The 21,815-nt window shown below is 41.3% G+C and overlaps 1 protein-coding gene across 2 annotated transcripts; it reads right to left on the bottom strand.

Moving 5' to 3' along the window:
- Window positions 1-636: 636 nt before the first annotated feature.
- Window positions 637-20,056, bottom strand: LOC148886344 (gap junction delta-2 protein-like). 2 transcript variants are annotated; one of them, XM_089016542.1, is made up of 3 exons: window positions 18,823-20,056; window positions 17,780-17,836; window positions 637-2,314 (listed from the first exon to the last, which is right to left on the bottom strand). In XM_089016542.1, exons 1-3 carry the CDS (start codon window positions 18,891-18,893, stop codon window positions 1,450-1,452), a joined length of 993 nt encoding a protein of 330 aa, XP_088872668.1. In that variant the 5' UTR covers window positions 18,894-20,056; the 3' UTR covers window positions 637-1,449. The 2 variants fall into 2 exon arrangements, with proteins under 2 accessions (XP_088872668.1, XP_088872669.1); XM_089016543.1 differs by lacking the exon at window positions 17,780-17,836.
- Between the last annotated feature and the right edge of the window lie 1,759 nt (window positions 20,057-21,815).

Genomic DNA, 21,815 nt, shown 5'->3' with positions numbered 1-21,815 from the left:
TGACCCTGTGAAGGGTAAATAATCGGATTCATAGCTGGATGGACAAAGAAGCCAAAGCTGTTTGCATAATAATTTATTGACTTATTTTCTTTTCATATATTATATATTAATATTATTGCTGCATTTTGGGAGCATTTCAAATATTCACTTTCAATGTTCCCATGACGGGAACCTATGTATCGCTTAATATCGTAATGCATGCGGAGTACAATTCACAGGAGCAGGATGCAAATAAATAAAAGTCTTCTTAAGTTAAAAGTCATAACCTATCCATTCTATTTATGCTTCTTTAACATGCCTTTTTCAGTCCATGGGATGGAGGGGGGGGACACTTTTCTGAACATTTCGTTTCTATTGGAAGGATGAAGGCTGAACAGAGAGCACATTAATAATACATATGATTCGTGTTTCCAAATCCAAGTGAAGCGCATCGATAATGATGAATTCCTGGATTTCAAATATGTACAGTACCTTAAAAATATGGCACCGAATCTGCTTGTGGAGAAGATTAAAATATGTGACAACCATATATGTGTGTGTGTATATATATATATATATATATATATATATATATATATATATATATATATATATATATATATATATATATATATATATATATATATATATCCTCAGACGGTGGTCGTATACAATGAAGACGGCAACCCGTTTTTCAACATTTTTTTTTCTTCTCGATCACTCTTGAAAGTAAACGGCCAACCTAGCGAGCGGGCACACTGAGGTATGTTACACAGTGCTGGGAGGTAAGTGTGGAACTGGTCATCAGTGCACACGTGTTTCACCGATTTACGTGTTGTGGTAGCACAGCACCAAAAAGTTGCCAAATAACTGGCAAAAGCAGCCATGTGATGTCAGTTTTGGATACCTCGGTGCTATTTCGTGTGAAATTGTGTCTGAGCATTGAAGGAAAACAAAGTGGAGCATTTGTCCGCTGAGTGGCAATGAGATGTATGAATCGCTCTCAGCCTTACAAATTACCTTCAAATTCAATTTTCCGACTCCAGTGAGCGATTGGCTTTTTTTCCCCCTCGACGCTAATGCATCTTTTGCATATGTGCACATTTTCGGAAATCAAGAGGACGACAGTATTCATGAGCTACAACAAAGGCAAGTCACGAGGAGGCATTCCTCAGTGCAAGTGCAACCTACCTTTACATTATTTCATTTTTTTAATGAAATTGCTCATTTATGTCTGTTGGGTTTTTAAAGGCACCTAGTGTCACCTAGGCAGAGTGCAAAGCTCCATGGTTTTTTTAGGGAGAAGCTTTAAGCAGCACCAAAGTCCGTAGTGGGAAGCTGATTCTCTGTGCTCCTTCAAAGTCATCGTCCAGTGGTGAAATTTTGTGCGCCAATGGTCATCGGGCGTCCAGGGCCAAGGAGAAAATCCCTTCTCCGTAAGGTCAAATGCCCCAGGCGGAGAAGCCTCTGTCAGACGTAGGCCGACTCGCTGGACTGGGTCCTGCCCAGGTTGGGGGCTTGAGACAGGTGGGAAACATCCTTCTTGCGCACTTCGCAGATGGACTTCCTTCGGGCCTGCACGCCACGGATGGCCGTCTTTATCTTGCGCCAGCCAAGGTGGTTGAGCTCGGCCAGGTTGAGCACCACGCAAATACCGCTGACCGCAAACATAAAGACCAGGAACACCGTCTTTTCCGTGGGCCGTGAGACGTAACACTCTACTTCCTTCACGCACGGGTAGCGGTCACACTCAAACATTCCCGGCACGTTGAAGCCGTACAGGAAGTACTGGCCTGCCAAGAAGCCGATCTCCAGGGCGTTGCGGAAAACCACTTGGATGACGTAGAAACGGGAGATTCCTTCCTGCCGTCTCACTTTGGCGCTTTTGTGTGTCGGGGGGAGCCCTCTGGGTCCATTTGGGATCTCCTTGACCTCCAGGCAGTCGTGATCCTCCTTACTGCTGTCAGGGTGCACCAGAATCCCGTTGATGTTGCGGGAGTGTAGCTTACGAGCGTGATGGTCGTGATGGCGACCGTGGTGACCGTGACCGTGGTGGTCCATATAAGGGTGCAGCAAGGAATAGCTGCGATCTCGAGCTTTGGCCGACTGGTGGACAGAGTAGGTGATGAAGCAAAGGCTCGGCGTGCACACCAAGATGATCTGGAAGACCCAGTAGCGGATGTGCGAGATGGGGAAGGCTTTGTCGTAACAAGCCTGGTTGCAGCCGGGCTGCATCGTGTTGCAGATGAACATGATCTGCTCATCCTCATATACTTTCTCGCCCACGATGCCAACTATCAGGATGCGGAAAATCACCACCACGGTTAGCAGGATTCTGCAGACATGAGGAGAAAGCAGAACGGGGAAGAGTGAGGTCAATGTTCATTCAGAAATTTTACAGGTTGATGTGTGCTGTTTCTGTTGACTGTTTTTGTTGAGGTTTAGTTTAAATTTTGTTTTCTGCCTTTTTCATTCCTTGTCTCATCGTTAGGTTTTCATTTCCACTGCCTTTGGTCAGCACAGTTCCTTGTGTCTACCAAGCAACTCCTTTCACTTGTCTTTTTAATCCAGTGTTGGACTGCAAGGCCTTTTCTGCTGTCCTAAAAATATCTGAATCACAAACTGATGTTAACTCATTCACTGCCAGACATGCAAAAATGTGTCCACTCCAGTGCCGCAAAAATGTGTCCACTCGATTGCCAGGGTTTTTGTCATTTTCACTCAAATTCCAGGACCCACAGAATATTGAGTTTTAGGACTACATAAACATTCAATGCAGCGTAAGAAACCTTAGTCTCTCTTCTTTCATCAGAAAAAAGAGTTAATTCCGAAGGTACATGGGTCTGGAGTTAGATGAGCTTGAAATGGGGGTGGCTGTCCAAAATACAACGCAATACATACGTAGATATTGGTTTATGTAGTGCTTTAACAGATGCTGAAGCTGGAACAAAGCGCTAACATGGACAAAAGGTATGTGCTGCCCCCCCGTGGAAGGGAAAATCATTGTCAGAGGCCATGGCCAACACTTTTTCGGCACCAAAGCATGAAAAAACAAAACCTGAACAAATTTGGGAATGGCGCTCTATGTCCTATTCTCAATTCCAGTATTAATTCGGGAATGGCAGTGAATGAGTTAATTATATTTTGTCCATGATTTTTTCTTAAATAATTCCAAATGCTCTTTCATTGCTTTTCCCCTGTTGTGCTGCTTCCAGGTGTGCTTTCGTATTTAAGCATTGAACCAATCACATTTCAGACATCATTTGTTACCAACGGTCAGAAATCTACCTGGACGCCTTCACAATCAGTTCTGCGGACCCTGGAGCATAAGATAAGTGTCGATAAAACTGTTGCTTCAACCAATCAGATTTCAAGTTGGTGACACGAACGCCTGCTCGCAGTCACCAACTCAAAATCTGATCATACAAGTTATTTCCTGGCTAACGGTATGTAGTAAATCACACCACACTTTTTATATAAGCCACATTCACAGCCACAGCTGCAATAAAAGTTGTCTAGTCATAAAATAGTTATTGAGGGTTGGATTGATTAAGACATAGCACTACCGAAGGCCTAGGTGTGAAATTCATGGCTTGCCCCTGGTTTTGTCCCAGTGTGCCTCATTCTCCAGTCAGTCTATTTGTATTTTATTCCGTGGTTTATGCCAATGTGTGTCGGTTCATTTTGTCCCAAATTGCAACCTGTCCTTGAGAGCCTCAAAAATTAATCGCACTGTCACGTGTGCACATGTGAGCAGCTTCATCCCTACGTGAGTACTTTATCCACATAAATTGCTCGGCGGCGTGGATGAGCTTGATAGCATTCCATTGGTTATCGCATAAATGCTCACAAGTTCACTCATCATGAGAGGCTGTCAGTCGGTAGAGTGACTCACACTCCACATCGGTGCGCGTATGGTTACACACATGCTTAAACAGTTTGCTATTTGTCATACTGCACACAAAATCTTATCCACTGGTGCTGATCCAACTTGGCCACTGCAGAGGAGGAATGGGCCTTTACAATTGCACTGTCAGCACTTTATAATGTGTAGAGAGCGGCCGCGCATCACAGGGTGCCCGGTGCCAAAATACAGTGGATGCGCGTACTTCCTGCGCGGGGGAGCCAATTACTTAGAACTCACTTGTCTCTAGGCAGCGAAAAGGGAGATACATCGGAGCTGGCTCCAGGTGGGGTGGGCCAAGTATGGTAAACACAATGGTGTGTGTATGTGTGTGTATGTGGTGCGTGTGTGTGCGTGCGTGTGTCTGTGTGTGTGTATGTGTGTGTGTGTGTGTGTGTGTGTGTGTGTGTGTGTGTGTGTGTGTGTGTGTGTGTGTGTGTGTGTGTGTGTGTGTGTGTGTGTTTGAGAGCTTAAGTGCTGAATTGTGCCGGCATACCTTATAATTTTTCATACGAGTTTTTTTTAAGAAGCTTCATTTGCATTGAAAGCTCTGTTGCCAAAGCAACTGCTAAAATGGGAGATGTTTAGCCACAGTGAGAACAACGATTTTCTGAAGTGATGCATGTTGTAGTCCACAAATGTAAATGTTGTTGGAGAATGGGATGGAATTCGGGATGAAATGTAAGACAATAATATTAGAAGAAAACTGTTACAAGTTAAAAAAAAATCAGCATCTCTGGTGAGTGTGATGAATTATCTATTTTTTCCTATTTTTATTTTATGACCGCTTGCTGAATTTACCACGGTTGTTGTTTAGTATGAGTGGTTTTAATTAATAAATGTGACACACTTTGGCATTCAAATATTCCTATTACACGAGTATGCGTATTCTCACTCGAATTCTCAAATTCTTATTCCTATTTGGGAGCCCAATTTGCATCTCGAGATTAATCATTACCAATACCAGTTTCAGTTTCGATAATAGTGATGGAGATAATGATGGTGTTTAAGTCATATAAGTCCCCACCCAAGGCCCTAATACCAAATGAAAGGATCGCCTTAAACTTATATTAGTGTCTGAGTTAAAAAGAAACACATCTTCCTAAGACGAATAGAATCTACTGAAAGCAAAAGACAGACAAAGAACACATGTTGTTGCCGTCGAAGAGGTTTAAAATAGAGTAGCACTCCACCTGTGTGTGCATGCCAAGTATATTTATTTCTGTTCGAGACGCCAACAAAGTGACGGAAACAATGAAGAAGAGTCAGCCATGTGTGTGACTTGTGCAAAATGGCAAATGTGCCCGCCCGTCTGTGATGGAACAGCTGTGAGTGCGTACGCTACACTGACTTTCACTCCAAGAGCGCCTAGAACACAATAAAGCTCAGCTGCACCTTTGGACCCCCATAAATGAAATTTAAAGTTGTCGTAATGCACACTTCAATTCTATTCGAAATGTTGATATGTTTCATTGTTATAAGGAGGTAAATCTGACTCCATCCATCAGCCCGTCTGCCCGTCCACCCATCTATCTACCCATCTATCTTCTCATCTATCAACCTATCTATACATCCATTTACCCACCAATCTACACACCCGTCTACTGTACCCATCCATCTGTCTACCTACCTACCTATCTACCCATCTATCTATCTGGCCATCTACCTACCTACCTACCTACCAAGCCACCCACCCACCTTTTTTGGAATCCACAACCGCCATCACCACCTTGCAAACCGTGACAGAAAGAAAGGAGTCTCTGGTTTCTTATGCTGCATTGAATGTTTATATATGGAGTCCTTAAACTCAATATTCTGTGGGTCCTGGAATTTGAATGACAATGACAAAAACCCTGGCACTGAAGTGGACACATTTTTGCACATCGTCTGGCAGTGAATGAGTTCAGTTACTTTTGAAGTATTCAGTCAGGTATCTAAGTTACCTTTTTCAGGTGACTGCAACATTGTTTCTCACCATCTATCACCCCTAACAGATGTCAATATCAAGATGGGCAACAAATGTTAAGATTATGATCACACAATGGCACAATGTAGTGTATGAAAATAAAATATACTGATTAATGAGCGATAGACTGTTCTGGGTGACGTTGGATGCTCTGCTACTGGATGTCATGGCTTGGTTTCTTGCCGCAGGCTTCAAAACACACTCACACACATTCATTCAGAAGGCAGCTGCCGCCACCAACTCCCTCGGGAATAACAAGCGCCTACAGCATGACAGCAGATAAAAAAAGGATATATTCTTTACAGTATTGTCCCTCTCTCGCTCGCTCTCTCTCTCTCTCTCTCTCTCTCTCTCTCTCTCTCTCTCTCTCTCTCTCTGTCACACACACATACTGAATATACAGTCGAATACCCCTGGGGATCTGTCCTTGGTCGGTGACACCCTGAACTGGTCACAGAGCAGATGATTGAAACATGAATGTGTGTCAATCCCATACCAAAGTAAATAATGCCTGATCTGTGAAATAAATGTAACAAGACGTTCAAGAAATAACGCTAAAAGGTAATTACCATATTTTCTGGAATAAAGGGGCACCTTCAACGAATGACATAATTGAAAATCGTTACAGAAGGTGCACCGCATTATAAAGGGCACCTGCAACGAATGACATTTAAAAACCTTTTCCATACATAAGGTGCACCGCATTATAAGGGGCACCTTCAATGAATGACATATCAGTCTCAGAATCATCTGTATTGCCAAGTACAGTGACACCTTGGCTTACGAACTTAATTGGTTTCCAGACAGAGTGTGTAAAGTGAAAAGTGTGTATCCCAAACATTAATTGCCCATAGGAAACCATTAAAATGAGAATAATCCGTTCCCAGGTCCCCGTTAAACATAATGTTCTACTTTCTAAGTTTGTAAGCCTTAAAACTACATAAAAATGGATAAATGCATAGCTTTTTGCATAAAGTGTCTCATGAAGCTCTGGGTTGTACATCTTGGAAGTTGTGATATTGTAACAGCAACAGATGCAAGCAGACACACTAGAAACATCATTATTAGCTGGTTCTCTTGCTTGTCTTTTCATTTCAAATTGAACTGATCCCTAGTGCGGGTTATTTGTGTAACGAAGGTTAAAATTCCCATCACATTGAATTCAGTCACTTTATATGTGCATGAGAAAAAATGTGTGGTTGTTTTCCCTAACCTGACAAGTTGCGAATTTTGAGCAGGATGGAGCAAGCAAATTACTTTGACCCACTCGATTGGTTTGAGGAACCGATTCGGTCGGTTTGAAGAGCTGGTATTGGCCGCCATCGAGTGGATCAAAATGGGTGGATTTGCACATGTATGGATTTTTTTTTGTACAATTGTGCGACAATTTAGCACAAACCAGAGTTTGATTGGCATCTCGGGACAGATTGTGTTTCACCCTCAAGGTCTCACTAAACTGTTTGGTGTGCTGAACGATCAGATGCGGGAGTGCATCCAGCCTTATCTGAAGGGTCAGCAATAATCTCTGCAGTGTGCCTCGAGTCAAAAGATTTATCCTACCCATATGCTCGCAATAATAAGCTCCACCGATTGCTGTAATGAATAAAGACTTGTGCCGGCCGACGTATTAGGCTGCTTAAATTAATGATGAGTGTGCGGACATTTCTATCCTACTGCCACTCATTTCCCCCCTCATCACCGCCCAACCCCTCCTATCTCTAAAAATGCTTTGAGAGTTCATAATATATTTCAGAGAGGCCGTCTCAGGGTCCATGAAACAGCGCTGTGAATGATGTTTTGATGGATATTCTCACGAAAGCAGGTTAACTAGGCTTAATCAGCGTATTTTTACAGAGTGATTAACTCATTCACTGCCATTCATGAATTTATTCAGGGATTGAAAATATGACGTAGAGCACAATTGCCGATTTTGATCGGGTTTTGTTTTTTTCTTGTTTGGGTGCCGATAAAGTGCTGGCCAGACCTCTGGCAATGTTTCTTTTCCCTTCCACAAGGGGACAGCATTTACCTTTTGTCCATGTTAGCACTTTGTTCCAGCTTCAGCTGTTGTTAAAGCACTATATTAACCAATATGTATGTATTGCATTATATTTTGGACAGCCACCCCCATTTCAAGCTCATATAACTCCAGACGCATATAATTCAGGATTTAACATTTTTTTTCTGATGAAATAAGACAGTCTAAGGTTTCTTATGCTGCATTAAATGTTTATGTAGTCCTAAAACTCAATATTTTGTGGGTCGTGGAATTCAAGTGAGAATGACAAAAACCCTGGCATTGGAGTGGACACATTTTTGCACGTCTGGCAGTGAATGAGTTAAGAAGTAAATGGTTCATACTCTAAGTACGAATGACTGTGAAGCAAACAATTGACAGTATTTCTGTAATTGAGAAAATGACCCTGGTTCATTTGAGGGAAAACAAGGCAAGATTATTCTAGGGATGATGCAGCCTTCTTCTTTCCCATTCATTTTTTATTCATCCTTTCATCTATAATGCTCTTTTCCACCCCTCCTCCTTTTCTGGCAGCAGAAAAATGAATTCTCTGTGCAGGTTTCAAATGAACGAACCAGTGAATTTTTGCTGACTGCATCGAAACGCACCTACCGAAACCAGCATGATTCTTATTGCTTTTCCACTCTTAGGAGTAACGACACCTTCTTTTGTTATCCAAAAATATGATCACCCCTGCGAGGTGTGCAAAGTTCAGCAGAACTACGAAACTTCCATTCACATCCCAGCATTGATATATTGTGCTTTTATGCATTATCGAGTGTCACCTAATGGTCAAGGCAATACGAGTACTTCATGCATGTAATAGGATATCATTTAGATTAGAGCGATAACTCAGTGTAATTGATCATACATTTTTTGCACATTAAAAAACTACTACAGCAAATTATTATATGAGTATGTCTGCTATCACACACGCACACACCCACACCCACCCACACACACACACACACACACACACACACTGTTTACTCATTACTAAAACTGACAGTGCGGTACCATACAAAACGTTGATTATTTTTCTTACAGGGTACTCCAAATGCTATTTTCTTCATACTGTATGTGTAAAAATAGTAATGACGAAAGGTCATTTTCCTCAATTGTGCAGGACACACATTGATGTTCACATGCCATCTTTTTCCGCTATTAAAAATAATAAAATAAAAATTCACACTGTAACTGATAAACTGCACAACTCGGTTTAATCATTTTCAGTGGAGAATTTAAAGCAAACAGAGATGATGTAGTTGCACAAGTGTACACACCCTCTTATAACCGGCAATGTGGCTGTTTTGACAAATAACTAATCACTCTGAAATGGGAGTCAGCGCATACCTGCCACCAATTTTAACTCATTCACTGTCAGACTATGTGCAAAAATGTGTCCACTCCACTGCCAGGGTTTTTGTCATTATCACTCGAATTCCAGGACCCACAGAATATTGAGTTTTATAACTATATAAACATTCAGTGTAGTGCAAGAAACCTTACACTCTTTTCTTTCATCATAAAATAGTTAATTCCTAAAATTATATGGGTCTGGAGTTATATGAGCTTGAAATGAGGGTGGCTGTACAAAATACAATCCAATACATACATATTGGTTTACCTAGCGCTTTAACAATGACTGAAGCTGGAACAAAGCGCTAACACAGAAAATGAGGAAATGATGCCGCCTTGTGGAAGGAAAAAACATTGCCGTGTCCAGCGCTTTATCGGCACCCAAACAAGAAAACAAACAAACCCCAAACAAATTTGGGAATGGGGCTCGACGTCTTATTTTCAATTCCCAAATAAATTTGTGATTGACTAAGTGTCTTTCAATAATTCAAATGTAAGTTCAGATGTTATAGTAGGCTTTTACTCATATGTTTCTTTTTGCTTGTTGTCCACATGGAACCAGCGAAATCCTGGAGTGTTTGTACTACCACTGACTATGATTAGGAAAATTTTTTATCGTTGGAAAATCAAAATCAATTATCATCCTATTTATTTGTATGTTACATATATTATATGCATATACTGTATGTATACAACGCTTAACCCGACTCCAAACCTAACACAGTTGAACGTAAAAGGTGTAAAATGCATAGAGTGTAAGGGTTAAGAATTCAATTAAATTAGTCTCCTGTCTTGGCGGAGGCTTGATTGATGCTTTTCCTTGGCCTACGGCCTTCTGTGTTGTCTTTGCTGATATATGATGATGAAACAGCGTGTATGACACAATAAGTGGCAGTATGGCCTATAGAGGCTGTCTGTCCTCTCTCCGCTCCCGAGCTGAGCCTCAACTCCCTTGCTTCTCGCCAAGTGTTTTTCATGCTCCTCACAACGGGACGCAATGCGGTCACGCCGCCATTTGAAACAGAAGCTTATTGCTCTGCTTTTTAACAGGGAAAGAAAGGCTGAAACGCGTTGCTCAGCAATTGCATTATCCTAGGTCCAAAATATCTGACATGTTAAATACAGTAGCCATTTTTCTAATCCTGGAAAACAGGCGTAACAATAAGGATGAACAGTATATAATAATAATAATAATAATAATAATAATAATAATAATAATAATAATACATTTCATTTTGAAGCACCTTTCAAAAGAGGTTACATTTTTCTGTGGATGAGCAACGACAGCCACACGCACTAGCGTTCACTCAACTCCAGGTTGACTCAACTCAAATAGCTAGAAAGCAAGCTAGCTAGCTAATAGATACCTAATAGACAGTCCATCGATAGCTAGCCAGATAGATAGCTAGATAGTTAGATAGCTACATAGCTAATAGATAGCTAGATAGCTAATAGAGAGAAAATAGATAGCAAATAGATAACAAATGGAGAGCAAATAGATATTGGAAACTTTCCATTAGGTATTTGGAGAAAAAAAAGGAAAAAACTGTAAAATGCAAAGGATTTAAACACATGCACACACACACACACACACACACTACTTGATATTCATAATGCATCTCATTTGTCACCGATGAAAATATACTTCAGAATTAATTAATTTGTTTTGCTTTAACACACATTGGAAACTTCATTAGGTACACCTGCACAATATAGTACAATCCAGTCCATGAGCTGTGTCAAAAATTCTGCCAGTACAAATGTAATAATACACATTTGTTTGACACTATAATAGAGATATTGAGGTATGGCGTAATGTTTAGAGGTGTGCTAATACCAGATATCATCATTGGCTGTTTCTAATGTAGATCCCTGATGTAGCCAAGTCTGGTTTAAAATATGACTAATATATAAATTAACATCCGAATAAACATACAAAGTGCTGCTCTCCATTCATGTGATGTGCATGAGGGCTGACTGCAGGAATAATTGTTACTTAAGGCAAATTGTGCAAAGATGGAGCACTTTAACGTGCAGGTTCAAGTTCAACCATCCAATAAATTGATCTCAATTGAGAATTTAAATGTAAAACAGGCCGCAAGAGCTTTTAAATAGTTCATGAAACATATCTTCAGAAAGTGTCAAACTCATTTTTGTCCTGGGCTATACTCTTATGGTTTCTATTAGAGGGCCGTGATGAGTATAAAGATATAAATGTATAATCACTTCTCCATGTTATTAAAGACAAAGTATTATAGGTAACTGCTTTTGAAATCTGTGAGAATACGTAGTTTAATAGTGTTTCAATGTTATTACAATAAGGTATTACAATTTGTAATTTTGAGGCAGATTTTTGAGGAAAAAACTTTTATGATTTAATTTCATAGGTCAAATAATATAATGTGTTGGGTCTTATCTGTCAGTCGGGCCTTGAGCCTGACACTGACAAAATATCTGAAACTATAAATAATGGACTAAAACTAACGCAGAGCGCAGGAGCAATGCAGAGGAGTGAAACATGCTTTGGTAACTTACCCGACCTATCAATACGTTGCCGCGATGAAGAATATACTGCAGTGGGTGTACGCTGAGCTCAGCTTTATCGGGGGAAAATCCACCATTAAACAGCAAAATCAATCGCAGTCGATACCGACAATTGATGCGCAAATAAACTCATGACAAGCTCTTCCAATGTGCAAATACTTTAATCTCAAAGAGCAATGAGCTTCTTCGATTCATCATACAATGACGGATCTCGAATTAAATGGTGACGTCGGGATTTCTATCAAGGAAACTGATGAGAAATGTGACTTGAAGAAGTGGAAGAAGCTGCCCACAAGTGGTGTACAGTGATCCTATACCTGTTTATTTGTGTGTGTGTGGGGGGGGGGGGGGGGTATTTGGGAGCTCTTGTCAAAGTAGGGTACCTCCCCCTGCCGGAGATCTTGACCTATTTAGGCGGCGAAGATGCAGCCGGAATGCAAATAACTACCGCAGCAGGCACCAATTTAAAGAGGCCATTTACAATCTTTGCTTTCCTTTTGAAGAAATGCTTTGATCAGATTGCGCTGGACATAAAACAAATGTGATATTTAAATACATTTGAAAAATGGTGATGTAAATTATTTTTTGCGGGGTTGTATAATTTCAGGATTAATGTGTGCAGGCATTCTAAGCAAAACTTGAACATTGTTCACGATCACACGTCACGTTTCGGTTATAAGGACTCCCGGCGCGACCATTCAATGTCGGGTCATTGTTGCTTTTACGCTGTCAGGTTTGTTTCTTCTTGTCATGTTTTACTCATGGTTTTCGTTGCCACTTTGGACCTTTTTGTTCTGATGACTTTGCTTTTTCAGATTTTGTTCCTGCTCACATTATTTAATACAATTTATCACACACATCCTGTTCCTCCCTCCTGCCGGCATTTTGGGGGTCCACCACCATCACCACCTGGCAAATTGCGACAATACAGGTGGAAAAATAAGTCAACCACTTTAATAATAACACTGATCATAAGAAGACATTATTCCAATTTGAATGCATGTGTCTTTCCTTACACGGAGCTTTGTCGCCATTTTCTGCCTCTTTTTTGGTGATACATTTCCCCCCCTATTGCCTCAAAATGGCACAGAATAAATTCTTTAATCGATTGCAAACATGTATGCCTTCCTCTTCAGAACTATTTGAATCATATTCATAACTGGATGAGTAACAAGAAAGTATATTCTCCGAATCTGAAGCCATCGTTTTGACTCTCCAGCAAGGCAAGACATCTTGGGGTGACACCACGAAGAAGGGTGCGGGACCTTCTGAAACTGGCCACTTCCGGGTTCATTTTTTTTTTTGCAGATTTTGGACACTTTAAGTCATTTTTATTGGTGTTTTGCATTTGACTAAAAATATCATACTGCATGTTTTGGGTATTTTAGATGCTATAAAACGTTTATCTGATGTCAGTTAGGAAACAAAAACGTGATGTCGGTTGTCCGTTAAAGGGGCTGTTTATTCAGCCAATGTTGCTTTGCTGTGTCTGCATAGATGGTGAATATTGCATGCTATTTCTCTCTAAATAGCACTTGACTGCTAAATTGCGTGCAGGGGGATGTGAAAATTAACACACTTCATGTAGCAATGTGAAGAGCACATGTTGACTGAGTTGGATGTTTTGAAATGGATTTTATTTTCGCTCTCACATCCTTTTCTCTCCTTGCATCCGGCAATACAGTACTTAGGATTTTATCTTCTTGGGATCACTCTCCCCTTCCATGCCTCTTTTCTCGCTCTACTTGTCTTTGGATGGGGCCCCGCAGCATTGCAGTGGAGAACAAAATGCATCAAATTCCTTCCTTCCTTCCACTCTACCTGCAAGGTGGACACTTCATTTGTTGGTGCAGCCCCAAGGCTTTGTCCTTTCCACGCTTAGACACACACACACACGCGGTCTCAAGAACATCTGAGCACATTGTGTCAATGAAGACATAGGGTGACATCGATGTCTTGATCTGTTTTGGAAAAATAAAATTGAATGCGGTGTACATACTGTTTGTGATTCAAGGACCATCTGGCTGAGTGTGAGCTGCGTGTGGTCAGTTTGGCTTGCAGTGGACCTAAAAGCTCGGTGTTCTTCACATTGAATTATCTTGTTTGTATTTATGCCTTTTGGAGGGAACATTTGTTTGACCTTTTGTGTTGTTGAGCGTATGACTCCCATTAGGAATGTTTTTATGTTTAAAAGACACGCGCACACACATACATCTACCCTTTTCCATCCGATTCTATCTATTTCCTTAGAGGTGTATTTGCAAAAGAAACTATTTCCAGAATAAATTGCTGCTGCCGTTATGATGCCAGAGCACAAATTTAATAAACAGCTGTAGTACATTTATTCCGTCATAAAACGAAATGTTCCGTTTCACTCCCAATTCTTTTTTTTTTGTGTGTTGTTGTCGCTCCTAGCCATAATTTAATTCACTACTGCTCGATAAAGAACATGGTATTAAAGGGTAATATCATTTTAGGATCTAATAAGTATCTATTTCTATGTGATTGTTGTTTAAATTCAACTAAGATTAAATAAAAAAGCTCAGTCTATATCTTTTCTCTGAGAAACAAAATATGTTTACTAATATTTTTTTCCTTTATTGCAAAGTGTGTGCACCGATGCACTTTAACAGGCCAGCGTATACTATATTTACATTAAAAAAAAATAATCTCAAATGACGATTACTTTGACTGCACAATCTATCATTTTATCCAGTGAATGAGGAGATTCTCTTGAATGCTTTCTTTTTTGCAATACAAATATGATTATAACTATACGCTACATATTGTACCAGGCTTCAAAAGAGCAGTACACAAAACACTGGGTATAGTATGCAAGCCACCTGCAGTTAGTTTGAGGCATAGAAACAAATCTCACGTTGTCCTTTTCCAAAACTATTATTAAAATCACCTATACTACTTTTTATGTCAAGTTTAATAACCCTCTTAATGCCATAGTATAAGTTAGTTTAACGTCACAAATGAAGAAGAAACAGAATGGCAACGGGAGCGTGCGTCTGATGCTGGAATGTCATTCGTCATCATATTGCAAGAGAGCAGCCAAACGGATGACTGACATGCAAAGGACAATTATCAGCAGCCAATGGAAAATGACATTGTCATGTACTTTGGAGCAGCATCATTTCGTCTACAAGTGCAGACATGCAACGTACAGTATTTCGAGTTTAAATGACTACCCGTACTCAACATCCTCGTTATGCTGCCAGCAAATTAACAGATGCTGCATGCTCCGGCCTCACTGGGTGAACATACGCTTTGATGATGCACAACTGTGAATGGCTGCGTCACGATGGATCGTATTGGCACGTGTGACAACGGATCACTACTGACCACACCCAACGAGGGGAGGGGGCAGGGTGTTGGATGTGGTCAGTGGTGCAACAGGCTTGAACCTTTCAACCCACAGAGGTCAATGCAACAATTTGGACTCCGTACACCGTTTATGACGTGGACTTGGTCCAATTAAGGAGGTATATATGTAGCGTAGAAAACTGTGCCAGAGAGTGAGCACCAATCTCCATACTTGCTTGGAAATCCCCAAAAGTAGAATGTGGATGGATTTCCTGAACATGCAAACACATGCTTTGTGTTGGGGTTTCAAATCTTCACAAAATATATTTGTCACTTAGCTTCAGATGGTGTATGTAAAACTACAACATCCCGACTAAATTTAATTCAGTGGAACCTCTGCAAGTAATAATAATACGTTTCATTTACAAGCGCCTTTCAAAACTCTCGAACGGCTGCTAAATTTGGAATTTTAAAATAATAGAATACAATGATCCCCGTAGAATGTGTTTTAATATATACGTATTTGACTTTTGACTGTACATATACATTTTGGCAACAGAGACTCTCCATGTGAAAATATGAATACTGTCTGGTTAAGCGTTACAAAACTAGGAAAAGAAAAACAATGTCATACATAATGCCTCTTTTGATATGCTATCAGTTCATCCAGCTCAAAGAATTTACCTCTATTGGATTGGATTGGATTGGATTTGCCTTTATTAGTCTCACAGTGGAGAAATTTACATTTCACAGCAGCAAAGTGATGAAAGGAATGAAAGTAGAAAAACAAAATACATGAGCTGCTGGAAAGGCAGCCACTCTGGCGGCGCCGTCTTGAAGTCAAAAGAAGTCAGAAGAGTCATTCATTCTTCACGACTTGCTGTACCGTATTTGTGATTACATGAAGCAGTTCTAGATGAAAGCATTGGCATTTGTCTATTTTTGAAGTCAACGTTATTGTGTATTTTATATATTTTATAATATAGTTTACAACATACAATTTCTTTGATTTTTTTTTTTTGGTGTGTATGTGTTTTAATGTCATCATCCATAGGGTTTTTTTGGCACTTCTCAATGTTAATATTGCATGTTAATATTATTAATTTAAAAACTGCTGTGTTGGTGATGTTGACATGTTGGCTTTGATTTTAGTTTCTATTATTTCCAGCGAGTTTTATTTTGAAACTGGTTTCTTGCAATGGATCATCTTTGACCTTTACCTCGTTCACTGCTATTCCCAAATTTATTCGGGAATTGAAATTATGCCGTAGAGCGCCATTCCCGAATTTGTTTTACCTTCAGCTGTTGTTAAAGCGCCATATAAACTAATATGTATGTATTGTATCACATTGTATTTTGGGCTGCCACCCTCATTTCCAGCTCATATAACTGCAGACCCATATCTTCTTCTTTTTTCCTTTCGGCTTTTCCCTTCAAGGGGTCGCCACAGCAAATTAGTGTTTGATCCGCATGTTTGTTTTGGCCAAGCTTTTACGTCGGATGTCCTTCCTGACACAACCCTCTGACCGGCACAAGAAGACTTATGTCCCTTTGTGGCTACAGAACAAGCAACTCACTCAGTTAAAAGGCTCCCAAACACAAAATGGTCATCGGCACAGCAACAATCAAAAAAGCAAAAACTACAGACAGAAAATAGATAGCCAGCTAGATAGACCCATATAATTTAAGAAATATTTTTTTTCTGATCAAAGAAGAGAGTTTAAGGTTTCTTACGCTGAATTTAATGTTTATGTAGTCCTAAAAGTCAATATTCTGTGAGCCCTACAATTTGAGTGAAAATGACAAAAACCCTGGTACGGGAGTGGACACATTTTTGCATGTCTGACAGTGAATGATTTAAGGCTGAATTGTTAATACGAAGGCCTCCTCGCCCATCCAGATTTGATCTGAGCACTTTGATTTCAGAAGCAAATGAAAATACATCTTTAGGGAACGACAGCCCACTAGTGTGAGTTGAAAGTGGTGCCAAATACAGTGTTCGCAACTTGAGCTACACGGTAAAGTCGGATCAATGCGAGGACCTCATCGGGAAACTCTACTCCAATTTAAGGGGCTTGCAGGACAAACACGATCTGAGTGAAACCAAAACATTTACAGAGTGTGTCACTTTATTTAGAATTGTCAGAGTGTTTATACCCTGAGGGTGTCAACCACGTTCTCGATTGTTTTGTCTATTAGCCCCATTTGTGTAATTTTGGGGTTATCAAGCGAATGACCTATCATTAAAAAAAACCAACAGACAAAAAAGAAAATAACAACCAAAACACGTACTTAAAGGACCATTTTAAATTGAGCCACAAAAGCTTCTCGGCTGATTATAATGGCGACTCAGGGAACCGTTTTAATGTTCTTCCACTGAAGTGCATGATCAACAAATAGCTTAATTAAGCACAGGAGAGGGAGCCATTACATTGTTAGAGTATTCATGATGACTTTTGAGAACGGAAGCAGACAATTTTTGAGTTGCCTCCATGCCTCTGAATAACTACAGGTGGCTTTCTACATTTTGTATATGGTTGACTTAATTATTAAAAATTTGAAATAAAATCCTGCATTGTATAATTTTTGACCACTCCGGAGGGGCGGAAAGACTACTTTTAAAAAACAATCACAACAATTAGCAATTATCTTAGCAAGTAGCCATGGCTGACATGTTAGCAAACAGTTGCCTACTTACAAATCCAGTAGAAACAGAGCAACACGGACATCCCTTTGGTCTCCTTTTTCCGGCCACCTGTTGAACGCAATTCCAATATTCACTGGCGTTTTAGCCCTTGTGCTATCTTTTAGCGCAAACTAAATATTCAACATTTTTCAGTTACTGGAACAAGAAAAAAAAAAACGAGCTAACAAATGGCTCGACCGAAGTTGAAAGTTGGATCTTAATTCCGAGTAGTGACCCCATAAACTGCGGTCATATAATCACAGGCCTAAAATCTTTCTCACTACATTTTTCTATCCAGTCATCATCCTTGCAGGTTTTCCCTCCATCCAGATTTTATTGCTTAATAATGTGCTTTCAACCACATGCAAACCTCTATAAAATGACTGAGTTGGAAGGAAAATCTCCAGCAAACCAATCATGATTCCGGGCCAACGAGAAGATTTAGTGTAATGTCATGCAACTCGCATCCTTTTTGTTGTTGTGATGCAGTGACAGTGACCCACATGCTGAAAGGTATCGCCTCTGTCCACACAAGAGAATTCCCCGCACTTCAGCTCACCGTTGCGGTACTTGAGGGTGGCGTGTACTTGGTGTAAAATGATTTTTTTTTTGTCAAACAGAGATGATGTAGAGTGTATGTTTTGTTCATTGCGAGATATATTCCAGCATATCTGCTTGATGCCAATCAAAATAAAATCTTATCTGTTCATCCACTTGCAGTGTGAAGTGTTTGCAGATAAGAAAAGTGCTCAGGTGTTTCTTTTAAATGTTCTTCATTGACACTCTTACTCTACTCGACTCCTTTCTGACCTACTGTTGTAAACTTTACATATCGGCTATTAAATAGTATCAACGCAGGAAGCTCTCTGAATTAACTGCGAGATCTAGAAAAACTGCCTTTTGATTACGTTTGAAATTTTTATGTCATAACTAATGGTCAAGATGGCAGGGGGACGTGAGGTGGTATGGAGAGTTTTGGTCTTCAGTCAATACAAAATCAGGAGAGCATATGTCCTCAGTACGCACAGTACACACAAACGAAGCTGTTTTCTTACCTGCCAATCATGGTAGAGTGCTGCTGGACAGCCGCCTCCAGCAGCCTCTCCAAAATGGTCCACTCTCCCATGTTGAAGCGTCAAGGCGATCAGACCAAACGATGTACTCTGAGGTGAACTTTCTTCCTCTTGGACCCAGTGGTCATCAAATGGGGGTACAGCCAAGCCACCCGCCTCACCGTGGTCTCTCCGTGGGCCCTTTCTACCTCTACACCTGGCCTTGGGTGGTGTTTTTATGCATCCTCCAGGCCTTTCGTGTTATGATTCTCTCGCCGCCGTTGGTGGAGAGGTGCTGATCTGATTGCACCCCCCCCCCTCCTCGTCCCTCCTCTACCACTCTCCCTCCCTTGTGCGGTGATGCTTGTCCTCCCCTGCCGCACCACTCTGTTCTGCACTACAGCATATGCTATAGCTCACTGTTTGACAGACATGATCACCCTCTCTGTGCCCCCCTCCACTCCTTCCCTGTCATCAGTCTCCACTCGACCTCCAGGGATCTCCACTTGGTACCTCACTTGGCCTCCTTGCCATTAGTCCTGCTCTCTGCTCGTCCTTGCATCGTCCGAAGACCTTCCGCTACTCTCACCTTAGGACACGAGGCGTTCGCCTGATCCCAGCCGCCTTACCTCAGCACACAGCAGCGCAAACAAAGCCCTTGGATAAAAGCCCTGAATGCAGCTCTGCTACTTCCTACTGAGGACTGCAGAGCCGCACCAGCACACACAGCTTCTGTCTGCTGAATGTCATTTTATGACTGGAGGAATGGTCTCTCCCAAAGCTCCAAGCGCTTACAAGGACCTATAAAAAAGCTGTGCGCACACTCACACACTTTCATAGACACACACGCATAAGCATGCTGCCACCCAACCCCTTCGTAATAAATCCTTGCTGCATCCAGCGAGGCTGAACCAAGGCTCTGCAGACCTTCCGTCCTGACTTGTCCTCTCCTTTGCTAATTTGAGCACACTCCAGTGATTAGAGTCGCGCCTGCTGCAGAATGCGAGCGCTGGTGAAAAGATGTCCTGTACAAACCCGATTTCTGGGCTCCATCATCCTGACTCCCTGCAACCTGCTCCTCCCCACCTTCACCTCCTCACCTTCCTCCCGCTAACCCCCACTCTCCTTCTCCCTCCGCCTTTTTTTTTCTTTTACTCACGTTTCTGTGCGGATCTTTCTCCAATTAGCTTTGCTCTCAGTGCTCAGTCCCCATCTCTGCATTCCCTCTCCACCTCTGGCTCGCTCTCGTGCATGGAATCGCTCTATCTTTGTCACATTGTGAGCATGCAACACCCCCCTACACCCTCCCCTCTCTCTTTTTCTCTCTCTCTCTCTTATGTTCTCTCTCCTCCCTCTCTCCCGCCCTTTCTGGTAAATGTGCTTACTCTCATCGCAGCTTGACTTATGCTTGCAAGAATGCTTCCTTCTGGCCACAAATGAGGGATTCTACATCTCACGCTGCATTATGTCTCATCATCGCTGTAATCCTTTGTTCCATGGTGTTTCCCCACACTCTTCCCGCTCTATTCTCATCCGGAGAAAACGATTTTAGAGGAATTGTGTCCTGCCCCCTTATGATCATCTCCTTTGCTTTGTACTGTCTAGGAAGGCAACACACTGACTTTACCCTGACCCAACCCGGATGTCATTCCCATATTCCCTTGCCTAATCAGCCCCTATGTTCTTCATTCTGTTCACCCCTACTCCCCTCTGCCTCCTCCTTCATTACATTCCGCGTGCTCCCCATCCCTCTCAGGAGACGTGAGTGCTGTATTGCACTTCGCTGTGACATTGAAAGCTGCATTCATTAGATTTATATTAGGTGGTGTGGAAATGGGAAGGTCTCCCTCCATCATGTGCACAGTTAGGCTGGGGTGCGTGATTGGTACGATCACATATAGGAAGCACGTTCAAGGTATCCATTTTTCTACATGTACGGGATAAACGTGGGGTGATAGAAGCCACGTTTGTGAGTCATAAAAAGGGCTTCCCCATCCTCCGAGGACTGGGCGAGGTAGTTTAGCGCAGGTCGATAATGCAGTTATAGCATGAGCAACTTGCAAGTCACAATGAAGTCACCGAATGAGGTGACATTTTCCTGCTTCTTTGGATTTTGGAAGGCAAAATTGATCAACTCATGATTTATCCGCCTTCCTATGAGGAACTGCAGAAACATGTAACCAGGAGAGCAAATCAGCGATTCTGATTCTGATTCTGATGCTGAAACCAAACAGCAAACGCCATCATGCATTTTCAAATCCGGTGCATACACATAAGTGAACAAATAGAAATGTTTGACAGCAGACAGCGTGAAAGACATATTTGTCAGTTCAGCATCTTGGGGGTCATTCGAATACCAAGGACATATGGCTTAGCGGAGGAGAGCAGCAAGGGGGAGGCGGGCAGTGAAGGGGGATGGCTCCAGTTTGGCGAGGTTCTGGCCTCATGCAGAATGTAGCGCTGGCATCAGTCTGATGGAAACTATTGCTGTGTAGGATATGAACCACAGAGTCGCAGGTGTGTTTTCAATGACCTACAGCTCAAGAATGAACACACACACATTCACTGTGTTTACACAAAGCAGCAGCAAAGTAAATTATCATGTGTAAATGGGTTATGTTTTAGTTTGTCTGTTTTGTGATACGTGCAAGGGATCCACAATAAAAATGGGCCATGCTTTTAACCATTCACGCTATAGAAATTCAATCATCTACTGAACCTGCCATTCAGTGGGAGGTCACGTTTCATTTCACGCGTGTAAACAAACACCCATGTGTTCCTGTATGCTGCTGCTATCAATTTATTCGCTCATGATTTGTTGGAAATGATTCAATTACCCTTCCAATGACATAAATGTGACTGACATTATAATGATTGTTAGCTTCCCATATCTCACTTCTCTGCGCTATGACCTTGCGTAATGTATTCTTTCAGTTTTGATTTGATAAAACATTGCGGTAAAGCTAAAAGGTCCATAAATTACTAAAAAATTCTCT

Source organism: Hippocampus bargibanti, linkage group LG16 (genome assembly GCF_051943395.1).
Source record: "Hippocampus bargibanti isolate YZ-2025 linkage group LG16, ASM5194339v1, whole genome shotgun sequence".
NCBI classification, from domain to species: domain Eukaryota; kingdom Metazoa; phylum Chordata; class Actinopteri; order Syngnathiformes; family Syngnathidae; genus Hippocampus; species Hippocampus bargibanti.
Note: the sequence above shows the minus strand (reverse complement) of the source record. Positions and strands in the feature narration are given on the sequence as shown.